The sequence below is a fragment of the Rhinoderma darwinii genome, chromosome 6 (assembly GCF_050947455.1).
Source record: "Rhinoderma darwinii isolate aRhiDar2 chromosome 6, aRhiDar2.hap1, whole genome shotgun sequence".
Taxonomy (NCBI): Eukaryota; Metazoa; Chordata; class Amphibia; order Anura; family Rhinodermatidae; genus Rhinoderma; species Rhinoderma darwinii.
The window spans coordinates 9,722,368-9,742,181 of record NC_134692.1 but is presented as its reverse complement, the minus strand read 5'-3'; the positions used below and the strand labels follow the sequence as shown (position 1 = coordinate 9,742,181).

General features: G+C 41.4%; 1 protein-coding gene across 1 annotated transcript in view; it reads left to right on the top strand.

Annotated features, from left to right (window-relative positions):
* Positions 1–17,252, top strand: part of XRCC5 (X-ray repair cross complementing 5) — a 39,185-nt gene extending 21,933 nt beyond the window's left edge. Inside the window, exons 11-17 of the mRNA XM_075831026.1 lie at positions 6,241–6,325; positions 9,863–9,932; positions 12,025–12,134; positions 12,221–12,317; positions 14,476–14,543; positions 14,880–14,951; positions 16,111–17,252. Coding sequence (XP_075687141.1) covers positions 6,241–6,325; positions 9,863–9,932; positions 12,025–12,134; positions 12,221–12,317; positions 14,476–14,543; positions 14,880–14,951; positions 16,111–16,125 — 517 coding nt within the window. The 3' untranslated portion in view covers positions 16,126–17,252. The remainder of the gene's footprint in view (positions 1–6,240; positions 6,326–9,862; positions 9,933–12,024; positions 12,135–12,220; positions 12,318–14,475; positions 14,544–14,879; positions 14,952–16,110) is intronic.
* Positions 17,253–19,814: the final 2,562 nt, after the last annotated feature.

Here is a 19,814-nt window from a genome sequence, read left to right as displayed (position 1 = left end):
GTTATATTCTTGTATATAGGGGGCAGTATTATAGTAGTTATATTCTTGTATATAGGGAGCAGTATTATAGTGGTTATATTCTTGTATATAGGGAGCAGTATTATAGTAGTTATATTCTTGTATATAGGAGCAGTATTATAGTAGTTATATTCTTGTATATAGGGAGCAGTATTATAGTAGTTATATTCTTGTATATAGGGAGCAGTATTATAGTAGTTATATTCTTGTATATAGGGGGCAGTATTATAGTAGTTATATTCCTGTATATAGAAGCAGTATTATAGTAGTTATATTCTTGTATATAGGAGCAGTATTATAGTAGTTATATTCTTGTATATAGGGAGCAGTATTATAGTAGTTATATTCTTGTATATAGGGGGCAGTATTATAGTCGTTATATTCCTGTATATAGGAGCAGTATTATAGTTGATATATTCTTGTATATAGGAGCAGTATTATAGTAGTTATATTCTTGTATATAGGGGCAGTATTATAGTAGATATATTCTTGTATATAGGGGGCAGTATTATAGTAGTTATATTCTTGTATATAGGGGCAGTATTATAGTAGTTATATTCTTGTATATAGGGAGCAGTATTATAGTAGTTATAGTCTTGTATATAGGAGCAGTATTATAGTAGTTATAGTCTTGTATATAGGGGGCAGTATTATAGTAGTTATATTCTTGTATATAGGAGGCAGTATTATAGTAGTTATATTCTTGTATATAGGGGCAGTATTATAGTAGTTATATTCTTGTATATAGGGGCAGTATTATAGTAGTTATATTCTTGTATATAGGGGCAGTATTATAGTAGTTATATTCTTGTATATAGGGGCAGTATTATAGTAGTTATATTCTTGTATATAGGGAGCAGTATTATAGTAGTTATATTCCTGTATATAGAAGCAGTATTATAGTAGTTATATTCTTGTATATAGGAGCAGTATTATAGTAGTTATATTCTTGTATATAGGGAGCAGTATTATAGTAGTTATATTCTTGTATATAGGGGGCAGTATTATAGTAGTTATATTCCTGTATATAGGAGCAGTATTATAGTTGATATATTCTTGTATATAGGAGCAGTATTATAGTAGTTATATTCTTGTATATAGGGGCAGTATTATAGTAGATATATTCTTGTATATAGGGGGCAGTATTATAGTAGTTATATTCTTGTATATAGGGGCAGTATTATAGTAGTTATATTCTTGTATATAGGGAGCAGTATTATAGTAGTTATAGTCTTGTATATAGGAGCAGTATTATAGTAGTTATAGTCTTGTATATAGGGGGCAGTATTATAGTAGTTATATTCTTGTATATAGGAGGCAGTATTATAGTAGTTATATTCTTGTATATAGGGGCAGTATTATAGTAGTTATATTCTTGTATATAGGGGCAGTATTATAGTAGTTATATTCTTGTATATAGGAGGCAGTATTATATTAGTTATATTCTTGTATATAGGGGGCAGTATTATAGTCGTTATATTCTTGTATATAGGGGCAGTATTATAGTAGTTATATTCTTGTATATAGGGGGCAGTATTATAGTAGTTATATTCTTGTATATAGGAGGCAGTATTATAGTAGTTATATTCTTGTATATAGGAGCAGTATTATAGTAGTTATATTCTTGTATATAGGAGCAGTATTATAGTAGTTATATTCTTGTATATAGGGGGCAGTATTATAGTAGTTATATTCTTGTATATAGGGGCAGTATTATAGTAGTTATATTCTTGTATATAGGGGCAGTATTATAGTAGTTATATTCTTGTATATAGGAGGCAGTATTATAGTAGTTATATTCTTGTATATAGGGGGCAGTATTATAGTAGTTATATTCTTGTATATAGGAGCAGTATTATAGTAGTTATATTCTTGTATATAGGGGGCAGTATTATAGTATATATATTCTTGTATATAGGGGCAGTATTATAGTAGTTATATTCTTGTATATAGGAGCAGTATTATAGCAGTTATATTCTTGTATATAGGGAGCAGTATTATAGTAGTTATATTCTTGTATATAGGGGACAGTATTATAGTAGTTATATTCTTGTATATAGGAGCAGTATTATAGTAGTTATATTCTTGTATATAGGGGGCAGTATTATAGTAGTTATATTCTTGTATATAGGAGCAGTATTATAGTAGTTATATTCTTGTATATAGGGGGCAGTATTATAGTATATATATTCTTGTATATAGGAGCAGTATTATAGTAGTTATATTCTTGTATATAGGAGCAGTATTATAGTAGTTATATTCTTGTATATAGGAGCAGTATTATAGTAGTTATATTCTTGTATATAGGGAGCAGTATTATAGTAGTTATATTCTTGTATATTGGGGGCAGTATTATAGTAGTTATATTCTTGTATATAGGAGCAGTATTATAGTAGTTATATTCTTGTATATAGGGGGAAGTATTATAGTATATATATTCTTGTATATAGGGGCAGTATTATAGTAGTTATATTCTAGTATATAGGAGCAGTATTATAGTAGTTATATTCTTGTATATAGGAGCAGTATTATAGTAGTTATATTCTTGTATATAGGGAGCAGTATTATAGTAGTTATATTCTTGTATATAGGAGCAGTATTATAGTAGTTATATTCTTGTATATAGGAGCAGTATTATAGTAGTTATATTCTTGTATATAGGAGCAGTATTATAGTAGTTATATTCTTGTATATAGGGAGCAGTATTATAGTAGTTATATTCTTGTATATAGGGGACAGTATTATAGTAGTTATATTCTTGTATATAGGAGCAGTATTATAGTAGTTATATTCTTGTATATAGGAGCAGTATTATAGTAGTTATATTCTTGCATATAGGGAGCAGTATTATAGTAGTTATATTCTTGTATATAGGGGGCAGTATTATAGTAGTTATATTCTTGTATATAGGAGCAGTATTATAGTAGTTATATTCTTGCATATAGGGAGCAGTATTATAGTAGTTATATTCTTGTATATAGGGGGCAGTATTATAGTAGATATATTCTTGTATATAGGAGCAGTATTATAGTAGTTATATTCTTGTATATAGGAGCAGTATTATAGTAGTTATATTCTTGTATATAGGAGCAGTATTATAGTAGTTATATTGTATATAGGGGCAGTATTATAGTAGTTATATTCTTGTATATAGGGGGCAGTATTATAGTAGTTATATTCTTGTATATAGGGGGCAGTATTATAGTAGTTATATTCTTGTATATAGGGGGCAGTATTATAGTAGTTATATTCTTGTATATAGGGATCAGTATTATGGTAGTTATATTCTTGTATATAGGGGGCAGTATTATAGTAGTTATATTCTTGTATATAGGAGCAGTATTATAGTAGTTATATTCTTGTATATAGGAGCAGTATTATAGTAGTTATATTGTATATAGGGGTAGTATTATAGTAGTTATATTCTTGTATATAGGGGGCAGTATTATAGTAGTTATATTCTTGTATATAGGGGGCAGTATTATAGTAGTTATATTCTTGTATATAGGGGGCAGTATTATAGTAGTTATATTCTTGTATATAGGGATCAGTATTATGGTAGTTATATTCTTGTATATAGGGGGCAGTATTATAGTAGTTATATTCTTGTATATAGGAGCAGTATTATAGTAGTTATATTCTTGTATATAGGGGGCAGTATTATAGTAGTTATATTCTTGTATATAGGGGGCAGTATTATAGTAGTTATATTCTTGTATATAGGGGCAGTATTATAGTAGTTATATTCTTGTATATAGGGGCAGTATTATAGTAGTTATATTTTTGTATATAGGGGGCAGTATTATAGTAGTTATATTCTTGTATATAGGGGGCAGTATTATAATAGTTATATTCTTGTATATAGGGGGCAGTATTATAGTAGTTATATTCTTGTATATAGGGGCAGTATTATAGTAGTTATATTCTTGTATATAGGGGGCAGTATTATAGTAGTTATATTCTTGTATATAGGGGGCAGTATTATAGTAGTTATATTCTTGTATATAGGGGCAGTATTATAGTAGTTATATTCTTGTATATAGGGGGCAGTATTATAGTAGTTATATTCTTGTATATAGGGGGCAGTATTATAGTAGTTATATTCTTGTATATAGGGGCAGTATTATAGTAGTTATATTCTTGTATATAGGGGCAGTATTATAGTAGTTATATTCTTGTATATAGGGGGCAGTATTATAGTAGTTATATTCTTGTATATAGGGGCAGTATTATAGTAGTTATATTCTTGTATATAGGGGCAGTATTATAGTAGTTATATTCTTGTATATAGGGGCAGTATTATAGTAGTTATATTCTTGTATATAGGAGCAGTATTATAGTAGTTATATTCTTGTATATAGGGGCAGAATTATAGTAGTTATATTCTTGTATGTAGGGGGCAGTAATATAGTAGTTATATTCTTGTATATAGGGGCAGTTATATAGTAGTTATATTCTTGTATATAGGAGCAGTATTATAGTAGTTATATTCTTGTATATAGGAGCAGTATTATAGTAGTTATATTCTTGTATATAGGGGGCAGTGTTATAGTAGTTATATTCTTGTATATAGGGGGCAGTGTTATAGTAGTTATATTCTTGTATATAGGAGCAGTATTATAGTAGTTATATTCTTGTATATAGGAGGCAGTATTATAGTAGTTATATTCTTGTATATAGGAGGCAGTATTATAGTAGTTATATTCTTGTATATAGGAGCAGTATTATAGTAGTTATATTCTTGTATATAGGAGCAGTATCATAGTAGTTATATTCTTGTATATAGGGGGCAGTATTATAGTAGTTATATTCTTGTATATAGGAGCAGTATTATAGTAGTTATATTATTGTATATAGGGGGCAGTATTATAGTAGTTATATTCTTGTATATAGGAGCAGTATTATAGTAGTTATATTTTTGTACATAGGGGACAGTATTATAGTAGTTATATTTTTGTACATAGGGGGCAGTATTACTATAGTTTGTGTAGTCAAATGATTTCATCTTATTGAATAGTGAGTATTACTTTTACAATTTCTGGACCGATCAGTAGAGGTGCGTTAGTTTTGCTTGTGTTTATTCTCTTTTCGCTGTAACTATCGTCTGATGTTGATGACTATTTGAGAGAGATATTGGAGATGTTGGTGAGCGTCGGGTTTATACATTTATTCTCTGAAAGTGCCGCTTCCCACTGATCTCTTCTGTGATCGCCTCGCAAGGTTGACTCCAGCAGGGCTCCGCACTGACGTCTGCCATTCTCCACAAGGGGTGAAGTTTACATGGCTGGTGAACAGGTGCAGGGATCTCTGCCCAAACCCCAGAATGAATGGATCACACTTAATTAAGCTCCGGGTCTCATGACACAATGAGCTATTGTTTGCTTTCATGCGGAGAAAGAAGGAATAACACTGCTTAACACTTTGTATGCCGAGTATTTGTGCAGCAGGGACAGAACGCTGCGTCTACAGGAACAAGGTCACTGATAATAAACAGAATAACTTCACGAGCTCCAGTTTTCTGTAAATAGAAGGTTCCATCATACAATGAATAAATTTTTCCACTTTCTAATAGACCTTTTGTATGAAACGGTGCAATTTTTTTAAGATCACTGTTTGCTGTCAGTGAATAGAGACCACTTTGTTTACACCCGGACACTAAAAGTTTGTTTTGCTCACGCAGTTGCAGGGCTCGTTACAAGACAGAGTTCTGATGCATGCTATGGGCCCTGCAGCTGTGTGGTCAGGACCAGGTAAGGATAGTTTTTTTTGCCTCTGACGGTAAGTAAGCATGTTATCGTTCACTGACAGCAAGGTGATATTCAATAATGAGGAGAAATCGAACCACGTATGTTAGAAACCTCCTCCCAATATGTGTTCAGTTTTTCCTGGGAGTGGTTGAACTCTTGAAATATGTTGACGGGACCAGTGGGATCAAAAAGATAAAAACAGAGGCCGGGGTTGGAGGGGGCAGCACATGGCGTGAATGATTGTGCTTGTCTGAGCGCCGGTGTGCGCTGGTCTGGGAGATCGGTGACAATGTTTCGGCTGGGGGATGAGTGACTGGTTGGGTTGGGGGCAGCGCATATATACTGGGCAATACTGGACGGCCATAACCCTCTAAGCCACCCGCAGAGACGATCATCTATAGATCCTGCTGGTTTTGGGCATTTTTCTTCTGGACGATCTTTGCACTTTTAGTCTCATGATTATTCTTTTCTACAGTAACGAGGAGCCCGAGGCCAAGAAAATGAAGACCACGGAGGAGGATTTCAGCATCTCACGGCTGGCAGATGGCAACATCACGTCTGTAAGCACATTGCACCTATATATATATGTATTAATGTCGTAAGCACAAGTAGCCGTGGGACGTGCGTGCCATGGTGGGACGTTTGCCCTTATCTGATTGGGAAATGCCATGTAACAATTATCATGTATTGCCACTGCCCTGGCACGTCTTTCACATGATGACCTGCCCCATGAGTTAACCCTTCAAATGCCGAAATACCTCCAGCCCTGTCACCTTTAGGGCTTATTGAGATGAACGAGTGTAAAGTCAGACGTGAAAAACTGACTATTTTCACGTCCGAGTCGCACCTGTGCGGGTCCCTTTTTCTTGGGTCCCTTATTGAAGTGAGTTTATTGAGGGAATCCGTGAAAACGGACAGAAGTAGAACACGTCCAATTTTTTCACGGGCCCTTCACGCGGTCTGTTAAAACGTTATGAACAGCCCCATAGAAATACATGGAGCCGTGTGACCGCCGTTACAAAAAAAACGGCCGTCACACGGACTATAGATACGTTCGTCTGTATAAGCCCTTAGGTTGCAATTTGGAGATCAACTTCATTACTGTGTTACTCCCCTCCTGATGGAGTAAACTGAGCCTTTAAAAAGTCACACACCGTAATTATGCATTCTTTGCTTTTTCTCAACACTTGACATATTTGATAAGTGGGCGTGGTTTTTCTCAGGAGTAGGCGTGGTTTTCTCAGGAGTAGGCGTGGTTTTCTCAGGAGTAGGCGTGGTTTTCTCAGGAGTAGGCGTGGTTTTCTCAGGAGTAGGCGTGGTTTCCTCAGGAGTGGGCGTGTTTTCCTCAGGAGTGGGCAGGGTTTTAACGTTTTAGACAGATTTATTAATTAAATAGTACGAAAATGGTGCCTACTTTTGTGAAAAGTTACAGGCGTAGACGTCATTTCCTGACTTTTACACAGTCCAAAATGTGCCAAATTTATTAACGGGTGTTGTGCCTTTTCATTTGGTTGAAATTACTCCCAACGATCTGTGGACTTTTTGTGATTGATATCCTAGTTATTTGCAACATCTCTGCTTGTTGTTAGAATGTATCAGTCAAGGTTAAGCAACATGCAGCAGCACTAAGCTCTCTCCTGTCATGAGGCTTTGCTACAGTGTTTCATTATAGATAGAATGTATCAGACTACAGGCCAGGATAGGAGGGAGATTTGTGCTGCAGCTTTATTTAAGACAAACATGATCAGGACTAGATGAAATCATGCAGACCATGTTCCCATTCACCGACATTAAGCAGAGATCTTTAAATGGTGGGGAATTGAAAGACAAAGTATTAGAAAGTTGTAGAATTTTTTATGTTCAGTGACAAAATATCATGTAACTGATACAACGCTCCATGTAACATGATTGCAGCCATTCCCACGTGATGCCCCTTCTGCTCCAAATTATGTCCTCTAGTTTGTATCTGTCAATCAAGTGACATCACTTCCTGTCCCAGTGACCACGCAGTCTGGTCTCCTGACAAATTAAACGATTGACGTCACAGGCAATACTTCCTATGTGAGCCTGGGTGTGTGCAGGGCAGGGAGGCTCCACCCACGAAGAGGGCAGGGAGGCTCCACCCACGAAGAGGGCAGGGAGGCTCCACCCACAAAGAGGGCAGGGAGGCTCCACCCATGAAGATGGCAGGGAGGCTCCACCCACGAAGAGGGCAGGGAGGCTCCACCCTAATATAATAACCATGCTTCCACTTAAAAAGATCTTTTTCCTCTGCGGATGCCACATCTTTATACATTTCGGGTTCCCCCTCTCGCCGCTCACACAGAACAGACGGCGACTTGTATGGAGGGCGGATGATGCTGGAAATATGGCGACAGCATGGGATCACTGAATAGACTTTAGTGAGTAGACCGCTCTACCAGATTTCCTAAAGAGTATAACGAGTCTGCTGCGTATCCGTAGGGGGCGACATTAGTGCGGTGGAAATGCTGAGACCTCCAAGTAATTTATGCTTGGAAATGTCAGACGTGTTTACAGGAATGTGGACGTGTAAGTGACTCCATCTCTGCTGGGTCTCGTCTTCATTATCACCAGCAGTGTCCGCACTGGTTATGGGGGATTCATCCGACAAAAGATTAAAACTCCTATTATTTCACCTGTGCCAAATTACAAATTAGAAGGTGTCCTTAAAGGAGACCTCTTTCTTAAAGGGCCGGTAAAAGTTTTGCAACTATCTAATATTGTTTTTGGTTCAATTTCTCAGCGGTTTTTAGATTTCTGCTTGCTGTCAGTGAATTGAAATGTCCTTATTTGCATTCACAATTTGAAAACTTTTTCTGCTCACAAAGCTGGTGGGTTTGATACTATGTATTGGTGTAGCAAAGAACAATCAGCCTGGGGTCCAGGACAGGAGAGTGTTTAGTGGATTTTCTATAAAGGTCTGTACGGGTGTTTAGCTTCTGAATGTAAAGAAGAATATTGCCGTTTATTAAAGGAGCAAGCAGAGAATGTGAAAATGTTGAGGCATTGAAGCACAGCCTTTTAAAAAGTTGCAGAACGCTTCAGCATACAATGATAACGCTTTATCTACAATAGACTGGACACCGGCCCTTTAAGTGATGATCTCTGCTGTGTCATAGAATATCAGACGTCTCTGACCAGCGTCCAGGTAGTGCATTATGGGTAACGTTGAGGGTCCCAGCGTACTGACCACATCAGTGACAAGTTACAAAGCATCTAAAAGTGGAATTCCCCTTTAAGAATTTCTAGTTTTCTTAAACTGCAAATGGCACTTGAACCTGCGTCTTCACGACAGAGGATGTGGAGTCTCCGATGCTGCGGACAGGGTCGTATAGTGGAAGTCCGGTGCCAGCGGAGTGATTCATGGCGCTGCCCCCTCTCGTGTTGGTTCTTGCCAGGCTCGTGTCAGTGACTGAGTGTGCAGCGCTGCGGTTCAGACAGGCCTGACGATGCGCGGAGCGTACAGGACTCTCATCATCCCCGCGGTCACAGCAGCAGCAGCTCCGATGCTCAGACAATTGATGTTCCCTTCGTTTGGGCCAATATTGCAGATATTTTATATCCAGACTAAAAAAATAATCATTTTGCTACTGAATACATTATGAGGACCCTGAGGAAGTGACAACCAATAAAGCTCCATCACTGGAGTTGTCACCCAGCTTTCCCACTCTCCAGAACAGCAAATCTTCCCTTTTGTGCATCCCCCCCTCCCCTCAGTGTTGCTGCATTACTAGGACAACGCCGTTCTGGAGTCTGGGAAAGTTGGCTGATCAGTTAATTATTTTGGCCAATTCGGGTTTTTCAGATTTGCAAATAGTTTGTCGGCGATCTATAAAACGATTCACTCATCTCCGGTAACGGGCCCTGCGGGTGCTGTGAAGGCGGCCATATTGCTTGTCACCCAGCTTTCTCAGGAACAGATAAAACTAAGTAGTAGCTGAATATTATTTGAATAACCTGATAGACGAGGGCGGCAGTGACTTGTATGCACGGGGGATTTTTTAGCAGCAGGTACAACATCTGTAAAATCTATACTGTCCCATATTGTGCTGTGACCCGGTGACCTCTTGTTTCAGGTGGGGAGTGTGAATCCAGCCGACGACTTCCGTGTGTTGGTCAGACAGAAAACCGCAAACTTCCAAGATTGTAAGTTTATACGTCCGGGTGCTGGATACTGGACAGGAAGTCTGCAGTGTGCAAGAAAATGTGCCGCCCCCCCCCCCCCCCCCCCGTATAATGATATCTCTATTTCACATATAGAGATGTAAAGCCGACAAAAGGAAAATGTAAAGCTCATATAAAATTTGATAATCGACGCACTAACATATTCTCGCTTATCGTGCAAATGTCTTAACTGGCTAATGATTGGCAAACTTTTACTCAAGATTAGAATATTTTATACGATAATCACCCCGAGTAAAAGGCCCTTAACTTTGTAAGTACATTGATTCTCTTTTACTAATTCTGAGTTATATCCTGTATTATACTCCAGAGCAGCACTCACTATTCTGCTGGTGGAGTCACTGTGTACATACATTACATTACTTATCCTGTACTGATCCTGAGTTATATCCTGTATTATACTCCAGAGCTGCACTCACTATTCTGCTGGTGGAGTCACTGTGTACATACATTACATTCCTTATCCTGTACTGATCCTGAGTTACATCCTGTATTATACCCCAGAGCTGCACTCACTATTCTGCTGGTGGAGTCACTGTGTACATACATTACATTACTTATCCTGTACTGATCCTGAGTTACATCCTGTATTATACTCCAGAGCAGCACTCACTATTCTGCTGGTGGAGTCACTGTGTACATACATTACATTACTTATCCTGTACTGATCCTGAGTTACATCCTGTACTATACTCCAGAGCTGCACTCACTATTCTGCTGGTGGAGTCACTGTGTACATACATTACATTACGTATCCTATACTGATCCTGAGTTACATCCTGTATTATACTCCAGAGCTGCATTCACTATTCTGCTGGTGGAGTCACTGTGTACATACATTACTTATCCTGTACTGATCCTGAGTTGCATCCTGTATTATACTCCAGAGCTGCACTCACTATTCTGCTGGTGGAGTCACTGTGTACATACATTACTTATCCTGTACTGATCCTGAGTTATATCCTGTATTATACTCCAGAGCTGCACTCACTATTCTGCTGGTGGAGTCACTGTGTACATACATTACATTACTTATCCTGTATTGATCCTGAGTTACATCCTGTATTATACTCCAGAGCTGCACTCACTATTCTGCTGGTGGAGTCACTGTGTACATACATTACATTACTTATCCTGTATTGATCCTGAGTTACATCCTGTATTATACTCCAGAGCTGCACTCACTATTCTACTGGTGGAGTCACTGTGTACATACATTACATTACTTATCCTGTACTGATCCTGAGTTACATCCTGTATTATACTCCAGAGCTGCACTCACTATTCTACTGGTGGAGTCACTGTATACATACATTACATTACTTATCCTGTACTGATCCTGAGTTATATCCTGTATTATACTCCAGAGCTGCACTCACTATTCTGCTGGTGGAGTCACTGTATACATACATTACATTACTTATCCTGTACTGATCCTGAGTTACATCCTGTATTATACTCCAGAGCTGCACTCACTATTCTACTGGTGGAGTCACTGTGTACATACATTACATTACTTATCCTGTACTGATCCTGAGTTACATCCTGTATTATACTCCAGAGCTGCACTCACTATTCTGCTGGTGGAGTCACTGTGTACATACATTACATTACTTATCCTGTACTGATCCTGAGTTACATCCTGTATTATTATTTATAAGAAATCTGCCTTCATCCCCTGCTTGTTCAGTGTCTGCCCAAACATCCTGGGAAGTTTTGTCCTTACACCAGTTATTGTACAGTCTTCTGATGTAGAAACAAAGAGCTGTTTCCTGAATTATAAGAACTGAACTAAACTGTTGGGGGTGCGTCTGTTGACAAACTTTACGACTGTTTCCAATATCAACCAGCAGAATTGTGAACTATAATTCAGAGTTTTCGTGATCTAAAAAAAAAAAGTATTACAGTTTATACAGTGAGTGACTTTTGATTTAGCTTTTACCCATAATTTGCATAATAGAAGTTATTTTTAAGGCATCTTCTTGTATCCTCCCCCGGTGTCTGCCCCTCCCCTGCCCCCCAAGCTTTTCTACTATTTTTTCTTTTTGCCTTTCAGTAAGTAGTCAGCTGATGGAGAGAATCTACGAGTTCCTGGACATCAGACAGTTGCAGTATTACATGAAGAGCATGAGCTGCATTAAGGGTTTTCGGGCTGAGGCTATTCGGGTGAGCACCTTTGCTTTCTGTTGTCTGCTCCTTCCTGGTAGACTGGCATGATGGACAGGTGTGTAACGCCCATGTTCTACCTGCAGTTGTCCCAGGCTCCAGTCTTCAATAACTTCCTTCAGTCTTTGAAAGAGAGGATTGCGGGCAGCGTGCTCAAGGAGTTCTGGGAAATTGTGGTTCAAGGTAAGTTTGTATCTATAGAACGTACTTTGTTGCATGCCAGAGTGACCGTGCAGCGCAGCAGAATTTAGTGTCTTGTACTACGTCCCTGCTCCAGAGGATTCGTCACAATGGGTTGGCACCATGTTTTACTGGCCTGCCTCTTCTTACATAGAGCGCTGGGCTTGTTGCGCGGGGCGCCCGGGTTGTTGCGCGGGGGGCCGGGCTTGTTGCGCGGGGGGGCCGGGCTTGTTGCGCGGGGGGCCGGGCTTGTTGCGCGGGGGGCCGGGCTTGTTGCGCGGGGCGCCGGGCTGGTTACGCGGGGGGCTTGTTACGCGGGGCTGCATGCATGGACTGTGGATCTTATATGAGCTTGTAGCAACTACATCTAGAACCGATGATCGGAACCGTCCGTTGTAGTCCCAGTCTTTTCCAGTCGGATCATCAACTATCATGGTGGTTTATGTTCATCTTAAAGGGCCGGTCCAGTTTTATGTAAATAAATCTCAATCATTGTATAAAGAGAAGCTCTGTAACATACTAATATACTTTGCGCTTCACTTCCTCACTGCTTGCTGTCAGTGAACGGGAACATTCTTGTTTACATCCAGAGATGGAGAACCTGTCCTGCCCTAATACTTCTCACAGCAGAGGGTTTGTTACAGTTATATCCAGTCTAGACAATCCTCTGGTCTCCAGACTGATACATTTTACCCGCACTGATACATTGTCAGCTTCTCGGCCTTCGTACACACTTTTTTGTGACAAACAATGGACACAATCTCGGGCTTTTATTAAAAAAAAAACAATAAATAAAACAACAACTCTGTGACTATCGCTGGTGGAGAAGCCATTGTGCGGATTGGATTTACAGCGGTGGTAGGTGGTAAGCATGTGGCATACGGCTGGGGCTTAAATCTGCCCCCTGTTGGTGACCAGCAGCTACCGGATCAAAGTTTTAATAGCCTGGGGTGCTAAAGTGCCCTCGGAGTAGTGGTGACCCCGGGGTCCCTGAGATCCCACAGATTAATGGTACTTTGCACGCACTTCACTTTCACTCATCTCTTTTTGGGCCAAGCAAATATTGAGGATTTTTTATAATTCTGTCCGGACCGGGGGCCGATGACATGACGCATATTCTTATTTATTTACGTTTCTGATCACTGTTCACGTTAGTCACGAGGATTTCTCAGGGTGCGGCGACCTTATTGGTGTCCCTCCTGGGGGGGTTATAGAGAATGTATGTGGCCGTCGGGTTCTTCACCCCCCTGCAACCTGAGTCCGCATCCTGGGGGAGCCAAACCTAGACCTAGATTCTCCCTTAAAGGGTTTGTACATGATTAAAGAAAGATGTCCGTTTTCTACCAAAAACAGCGCCACACTGTCCTCAGGTTATGTGTGGTATTGCAGTTCAGCCCTATTCACTTCAATAAAGCTGAGCTGCAAAACCAGACACAACCCATGGACGAGTGGCGCTGATTATGGAAGCAAGCAGCCATGTTTTTCTGATCCTGGACAAGTGAGACCGCTGGTCCTTGACCCACGCAGGGTCTTCTGGCTAGGAGGGTTGGAGAATAAATTGGGCCCCTGCTCCTTTTAAATAGATAGAGCAAGCGCTGGACTGCATCCTTCTGCACTTTTTTGTATCACGCATTTAGGCTTTCACTGAAACATTGTAGCGAACTTTGAGAAGCTTACCTTCACATTGTATCAAGCTCCGCTGCGAGAAATCAGGTCAGGATGGGATTTTTCAACTTTTTGAAACTAAGCTAGAATGTTGCCATTCACGAACAGCAAGCAGAGATCTTAAAAATAGTAAGGAAATAGGGTATTTTCACACGTAGCTGTTGAGTTGCAGTTAAAAACCTCTTCTTTTTTTTTTACCGCGAGTTGGTGCATTTTTCGATACAGATGTCTTTTACCGCTTCTCGTCCTCTACGTGAATAAACCCGTTAATGACGACGTTTCTGTGGAGGTTGCAGTGATTTTTTTTATGTACAGAGGACTGGAGTCCTGTGTCTGCGGCCGGCGCTGGTCCTGTAAGACCCCGTCACCGGTCCTGTAAGACCCCGTCACCGGTCCTGTAAGATCCCGTCACCGGTCCTGTAAGACCCCGTCACCGGTCCTGTAAGACCCCGTCACCGGTCCTGTAAGATCCCGTCACGTCTCCTTTATTTTCCAGATGGTATTTGCCTGATAACCTGTGAAGAATCTGCAGGCGTCGCGGTGACTCCTGACGAGGCCAAACAGGTACGAGCGGCTCCTCATTAACCAAACGGCCTGTAATCTGAAACTGACGGGATGGCGGAAAATGTCACGGTCAGCAGCTGTAATACACCCCTCTCCCCTCCCCCCACCATCCTCTCTACAATACAGCCTGTACCCCCCAACCTGACACCTGTCCGCCAGTCTCCCCATCGCTGGCGTACTCGTTAGATGGAGGGTCGGGTGTGCGGGGGAGGGTGTTACACAGTTTTTACCTTTCTGGGTCGCTGGGGTCGGTTTAACCCTTCATCTGCTGTCTCCATTGTCTTCATGTCTGATGAGAAATGACGGTCGCCCCTCTTCTCTTCATTCCTCATCCAGTTCTTGGCCCCAAGCGAAGAGAAAGAGGAGGAGAAAGCCGCGGCGGACGAGGGGGGAGATGTCGATGATCTGGTAAGATTCGCGTTTGATACTTTTGGCCACATAGTGTATATAAAGTATGTGAACCCCTGACCTTTGCACCCACGTGAACTTCTTGGACATCCCAATCCACAACTATGGAGGTTAGTATGGAGTTGGTCGCCCCCTTTTTGCTATAAGTCTTCTCTCTTCTGGGAAGAGTTTGGGGGGTCTGTGGGACTTTGTGGCCATTTGTGAGGTCAGGAACTTATATTGGGGGAAACGGTCGGGCTCGCAATCGCCGATCCAATTCATCGCTAAGGTGTTGGATGGGGTTGAGATCCGGGCTCTGTGCGGCCAATCCAGTTCCTCCGCAACAAACTCAAAAATATCCAGGATTCCGATACCAGTAAACATCTTCTTACCCCATTGGTGGAAAATCTCCCTAAATGTGACAAAGCACAAAACCTATCTGAGTGATGAGGGGGATGGTAAACTAAAAAAAAATGGTTCCTGCATCGCCCCCCTGGGTCATGAGGCTGTGCAGGGAGAGATCGCTGACCGTCGTCCTAGTTCCTGCAGCTCCCCCACACCCAGGTTTAGGTTCCGACTCCAGGATCTAAGCCCTATAAAGACCCTTTCACACAGGCCAATGATCGGGTGGACGAGGGATCAAACCGACGCTCGTCCCCAATCATTGATCAGTGTAAGGGTATGTTCACACGAGGGCGTCCGTAACGGCTGAAATTACGGGGATGTTTCAGCCTGAAAACATCCCCGTAATTTCAGCCGTACCGGCATGTGCAGGCGCTTGAACGCCACGTCCATTATGGACGTAATTGGCGCTGCTATTCATTGGAGTCAATGAATAACGGCTCCAATTACGGCCAAAGAAGTGACAGGTCACTTCTTCTACGCGGGCGTCTATTTACGCGCCGTCATTTGACAGCGGCGCGTAAATTACGCCTCGTGTGAACAGACAAACGTCTGCCCATTGCTTTCAATAGGCAGATGTTTGTCAGCGCTATTGAGGCGCTATTTTCGGACGTAATTCGGGGCAAAAACACCCGAATTACGTCCGTAATTAGTGCGTGTGAACATACCCTAAAGAAGGCAAAAGATGCCCAAAACCACCGCTACATACGTCCTTGGCAGTGAAAGGGTTAATAGCGCTGTAATCTTCCTTATTGTGATTATTCCTCTTTCCTTCCAGCTGGATATGATCTGAGACGTCCCCGAGCAGGAGCCGCACCCCCTGCCCGCGATGACATCACATCTTCTTCTTCCTCGCGGTTTGAAGGTTTCGCAGTTCGCGTCTCCGGAGATTATAATGTGCCGGTCGTCAGACGCTCTTTATATATAGAGAAACCGGTTTCTCCCACGATGTAGTTCAGGAGAGTGGGGGCAGGGTAATGGTTTATTACAAGTTCAACGCATCAGCAACTTCCTGGGAGTAGTTGTTTGAGATGATGGGAGTGGGTTCAATTTGAATGTGCTTTGCAAATCATTATTTTTCTATTTTTTATCATGTTTTATACTCCAGTCACATTCAGAGCCGCATTCAGAATTCTGCTTAACCCTTCTGAGCTCTTCTCTTTCTGCGCCTCCTGCTGGTTCACTATCTGTACAGCGTTTGCTCTGCTGTGCTGCATTGTGGAAGATGTAGTATTTACACCAAGCATCTCCTACATTACACCACAGCTGTATACAGTGTCTGACAGCCGGGGCGGCAACCTTCAGCGCTCCAGCTGTTGTGAAACTACAACTCCCAGCATGCACTGACGTACAAAGGCTTTATTATTCCAGCCAAAGGTTGTCAGGGCATGCTGGGAATTGTAGTTTTATAACAGCAGCAGTGCTAAAGGTTGCTGCTCCTGTCGTATAGGATCTCATCCTCATGTCTGACGGCACAGAGCTCACCGCTTTAAATGATCCACTAGTAGAATTGTGAATGCAGCTCTAGGTGTGACTAGAGTATAATAATATTTTTGTTCACTGTTATCAGCCTGGGGTAGGTTGTATGTAGATGACCGGAGAGTCTCTGCTCCCATGCTCAGTACACATTTGTATATATGAAGATATCGGCAGCTCGTCTTTCGCGTCGTTGCGGAGACGTTTCTATATATTTCGGGGTCCGGGAGCAGTCAAATAATCAACCCAAAGATAATCGTTCATAATATAAAAGAAAATCAGGTTTCCTGTCGCTTCAGTGGGCGCTGTTATCCTCTGGTATCAGCCACTCTTACCCGGGGGCTTCTGTCCTGGTTCCAGTTTTGTGCCTTTTGATTAATAACTTGATTTTTCTACAGCAATGAGATAAATAAATCACAAGTGACGTCGAGTCTTCTGTTATAATCTGTGACCGACTCGGTTTATATCATTGAGGATTTTTATACCTTGTGCCTTTTGCCTCTCGGCGGGGGGGGGGGGGGGGGGGCGAGGGCCTGCTGGTTATGGGGTCTCCACACCCCCCAAACTCCTTGTGTTGGCAGAAATCCTCTTCAGCACCACTGACTGGCCGATCACATGTGACTTCCTTCTAGTGAAGCGGCAGAGCGGCACGTGGCTGGCACTGTTATTATGTTTTTTGGAATGGCCGTGTTATGGGGGCACTTGTTGCTTGTCTCTATTGCCTGCATTGATTCGAAAAAGGGGGATTGTGGGGGCACTGTGGCTGAACTTTTTGTTTTTGGACAATGTTGTGACTATAGCAACTATGACACCTGTTAAGCAGACCGTATCACACATGATAGGATTAGATACACAGCTCAGCAGACAGTATCACACATGATAGGATTAGATACATAGCTCATCAGACAGTATCACACATGATAGGATTAGATACAGTGGCTCAGCAGACCGTATTAAACATAATAGGATTAGATATATGGCTCAGAAGATATTATCACACATGATAGGATTAGATACACAGCTCAGCAGACCGTATCACACATAATAGGATTAGATATATGGCTCAGAAGATATTATCACACATGATAGGATTAGATACACAGCTCAGCAGACAGTATCACACATGATAGGATTAGATACACAGCTCAGCAGACAGTATCACACATGATAGGATTAGATACACAGCTCAGCAGTCAGTATCACACATGGTAGGATTAGATACAGTGGCTCAGAAGATATTATCACACATGATAGGATTAGATACAGTGGCTCAGCAGACCATATCACACATGATAGGATTAGATACAGCGGCTCATCAGACAGTATCACACATGATAGGATTAGATACACAGCTCAGCAGACCGTATCACACATGATAGGATTAGATACACAGCTCAGCAGACAGTATCACACATGATAGGATTAGATACACAGCTCAGCAGACAGTATCACACATGATAGGATTAGATACAGTGGCTCAGAAGATATCACACATGATAGGATTAGATACACAGCTCAGCAGACCGTATCACACATGATAGGATTAGATACAGTGGCTCAGAAGATATTATCACATATGATAGGATTAGATACACAGCTCAGCAGACAGTATCACACATGATAGGATTAGATACAGCAGCTCAGCAGACAGTATCACACATGATAGGATTAGATACAGCGGCTCAGCAGTCAGTATCACACATGATAGGATTAGATACAGCGGCTCAGCAGACATTATCACACATGATAGGATTAGATACAGCGGCTTAGCAGTCAGTATCACACATGATAGGATTAGATACAGCAGCTCAGCAGACAGTATCACACATGATAGGATTAGATACAGCAGCTCAGCAGACCGTATCACACATGGTAGGATTAGATACAGCGGCTCAGCAGTCAGTATCACCCATAATAGGATTAGATACAGCGGCTCAGCAGACAGTATCACACATGATAGGATTAGATACAGCGGCTCAGCAGTCAGTATCACACATGATAGGATTAGATACAGCAGCTCAGCAGACAGTATCACACATGATAGGCTTAGATTCAGCGGACAGTAACACACCATAGGATTTGATTCATCAGAAGGTATCACACATGATTGGATTAGATACACCCTCTCAGCAGCCAGTATCACACATGATTGGGTACGCTGGCTCACTCCATGACTGCTTTGTCTCTCCGGTGATACGTCAGGTGCTGGCGTCACATATTGCATGTATCTGGATGCGCCGCTTCTCTCTGTAAATAAAGTGGGGGTGGCGTGCAGCCAGTGAGATGAGGGGGGCACAGCGGGGCACTTAATGCAGGTGGATTGCTCCGTTTGCCGTCTGCCAGGTTTACGGTGACAGATGGAGGCGCAGGACGTTGTTATTGTCACATCTGCCAGAGCGCGATTGTCCAAGGACGGATTATAACCCGCAGCTGCCGCTCCTGACCGTCATTTTACTCAGCAAAGTTTATCAGGGTCACAAATGTCTGTACCCCAAACTACCGCCCGACACACTAGACCTAAAGCCGATCTTATTCCAATTTCATGAGTGGTTGAATTTCTATTGTTCCCTGTTATCAGCTATTTCAGAGACTGACTGTATAACTCGCAGAGCTCACACTCTATTCCTGTCCTATATACCCAGCGTAGATCTTACTGTATAACCCGCAGAGCTCACACTCTATTCCTGTCCTATACACCCGGTGTAGATCTTACTGTATAACCCGCAGAGCTCACACTCTATTCCTGTCCTATACACCCGGTGTAGATCTTACTGTATAACCCGCAGAGCTCACACTCTATTCCTGTCCTATACACCCGGTGTAGATCTTACTGTATAACCCGCAGAGCTCACACTCTATTCCTCTCCTATACACCCGGTGTAGATCTTACTGTATAACCCGCAGAGCTCACACTCTATTCCTGTCCTATACACCCGGTTTAGATCTTACTGTATAACCCGCAGAGCTCACACTCTATTCCTGTCCTATACACCCGGTGTAGATCTT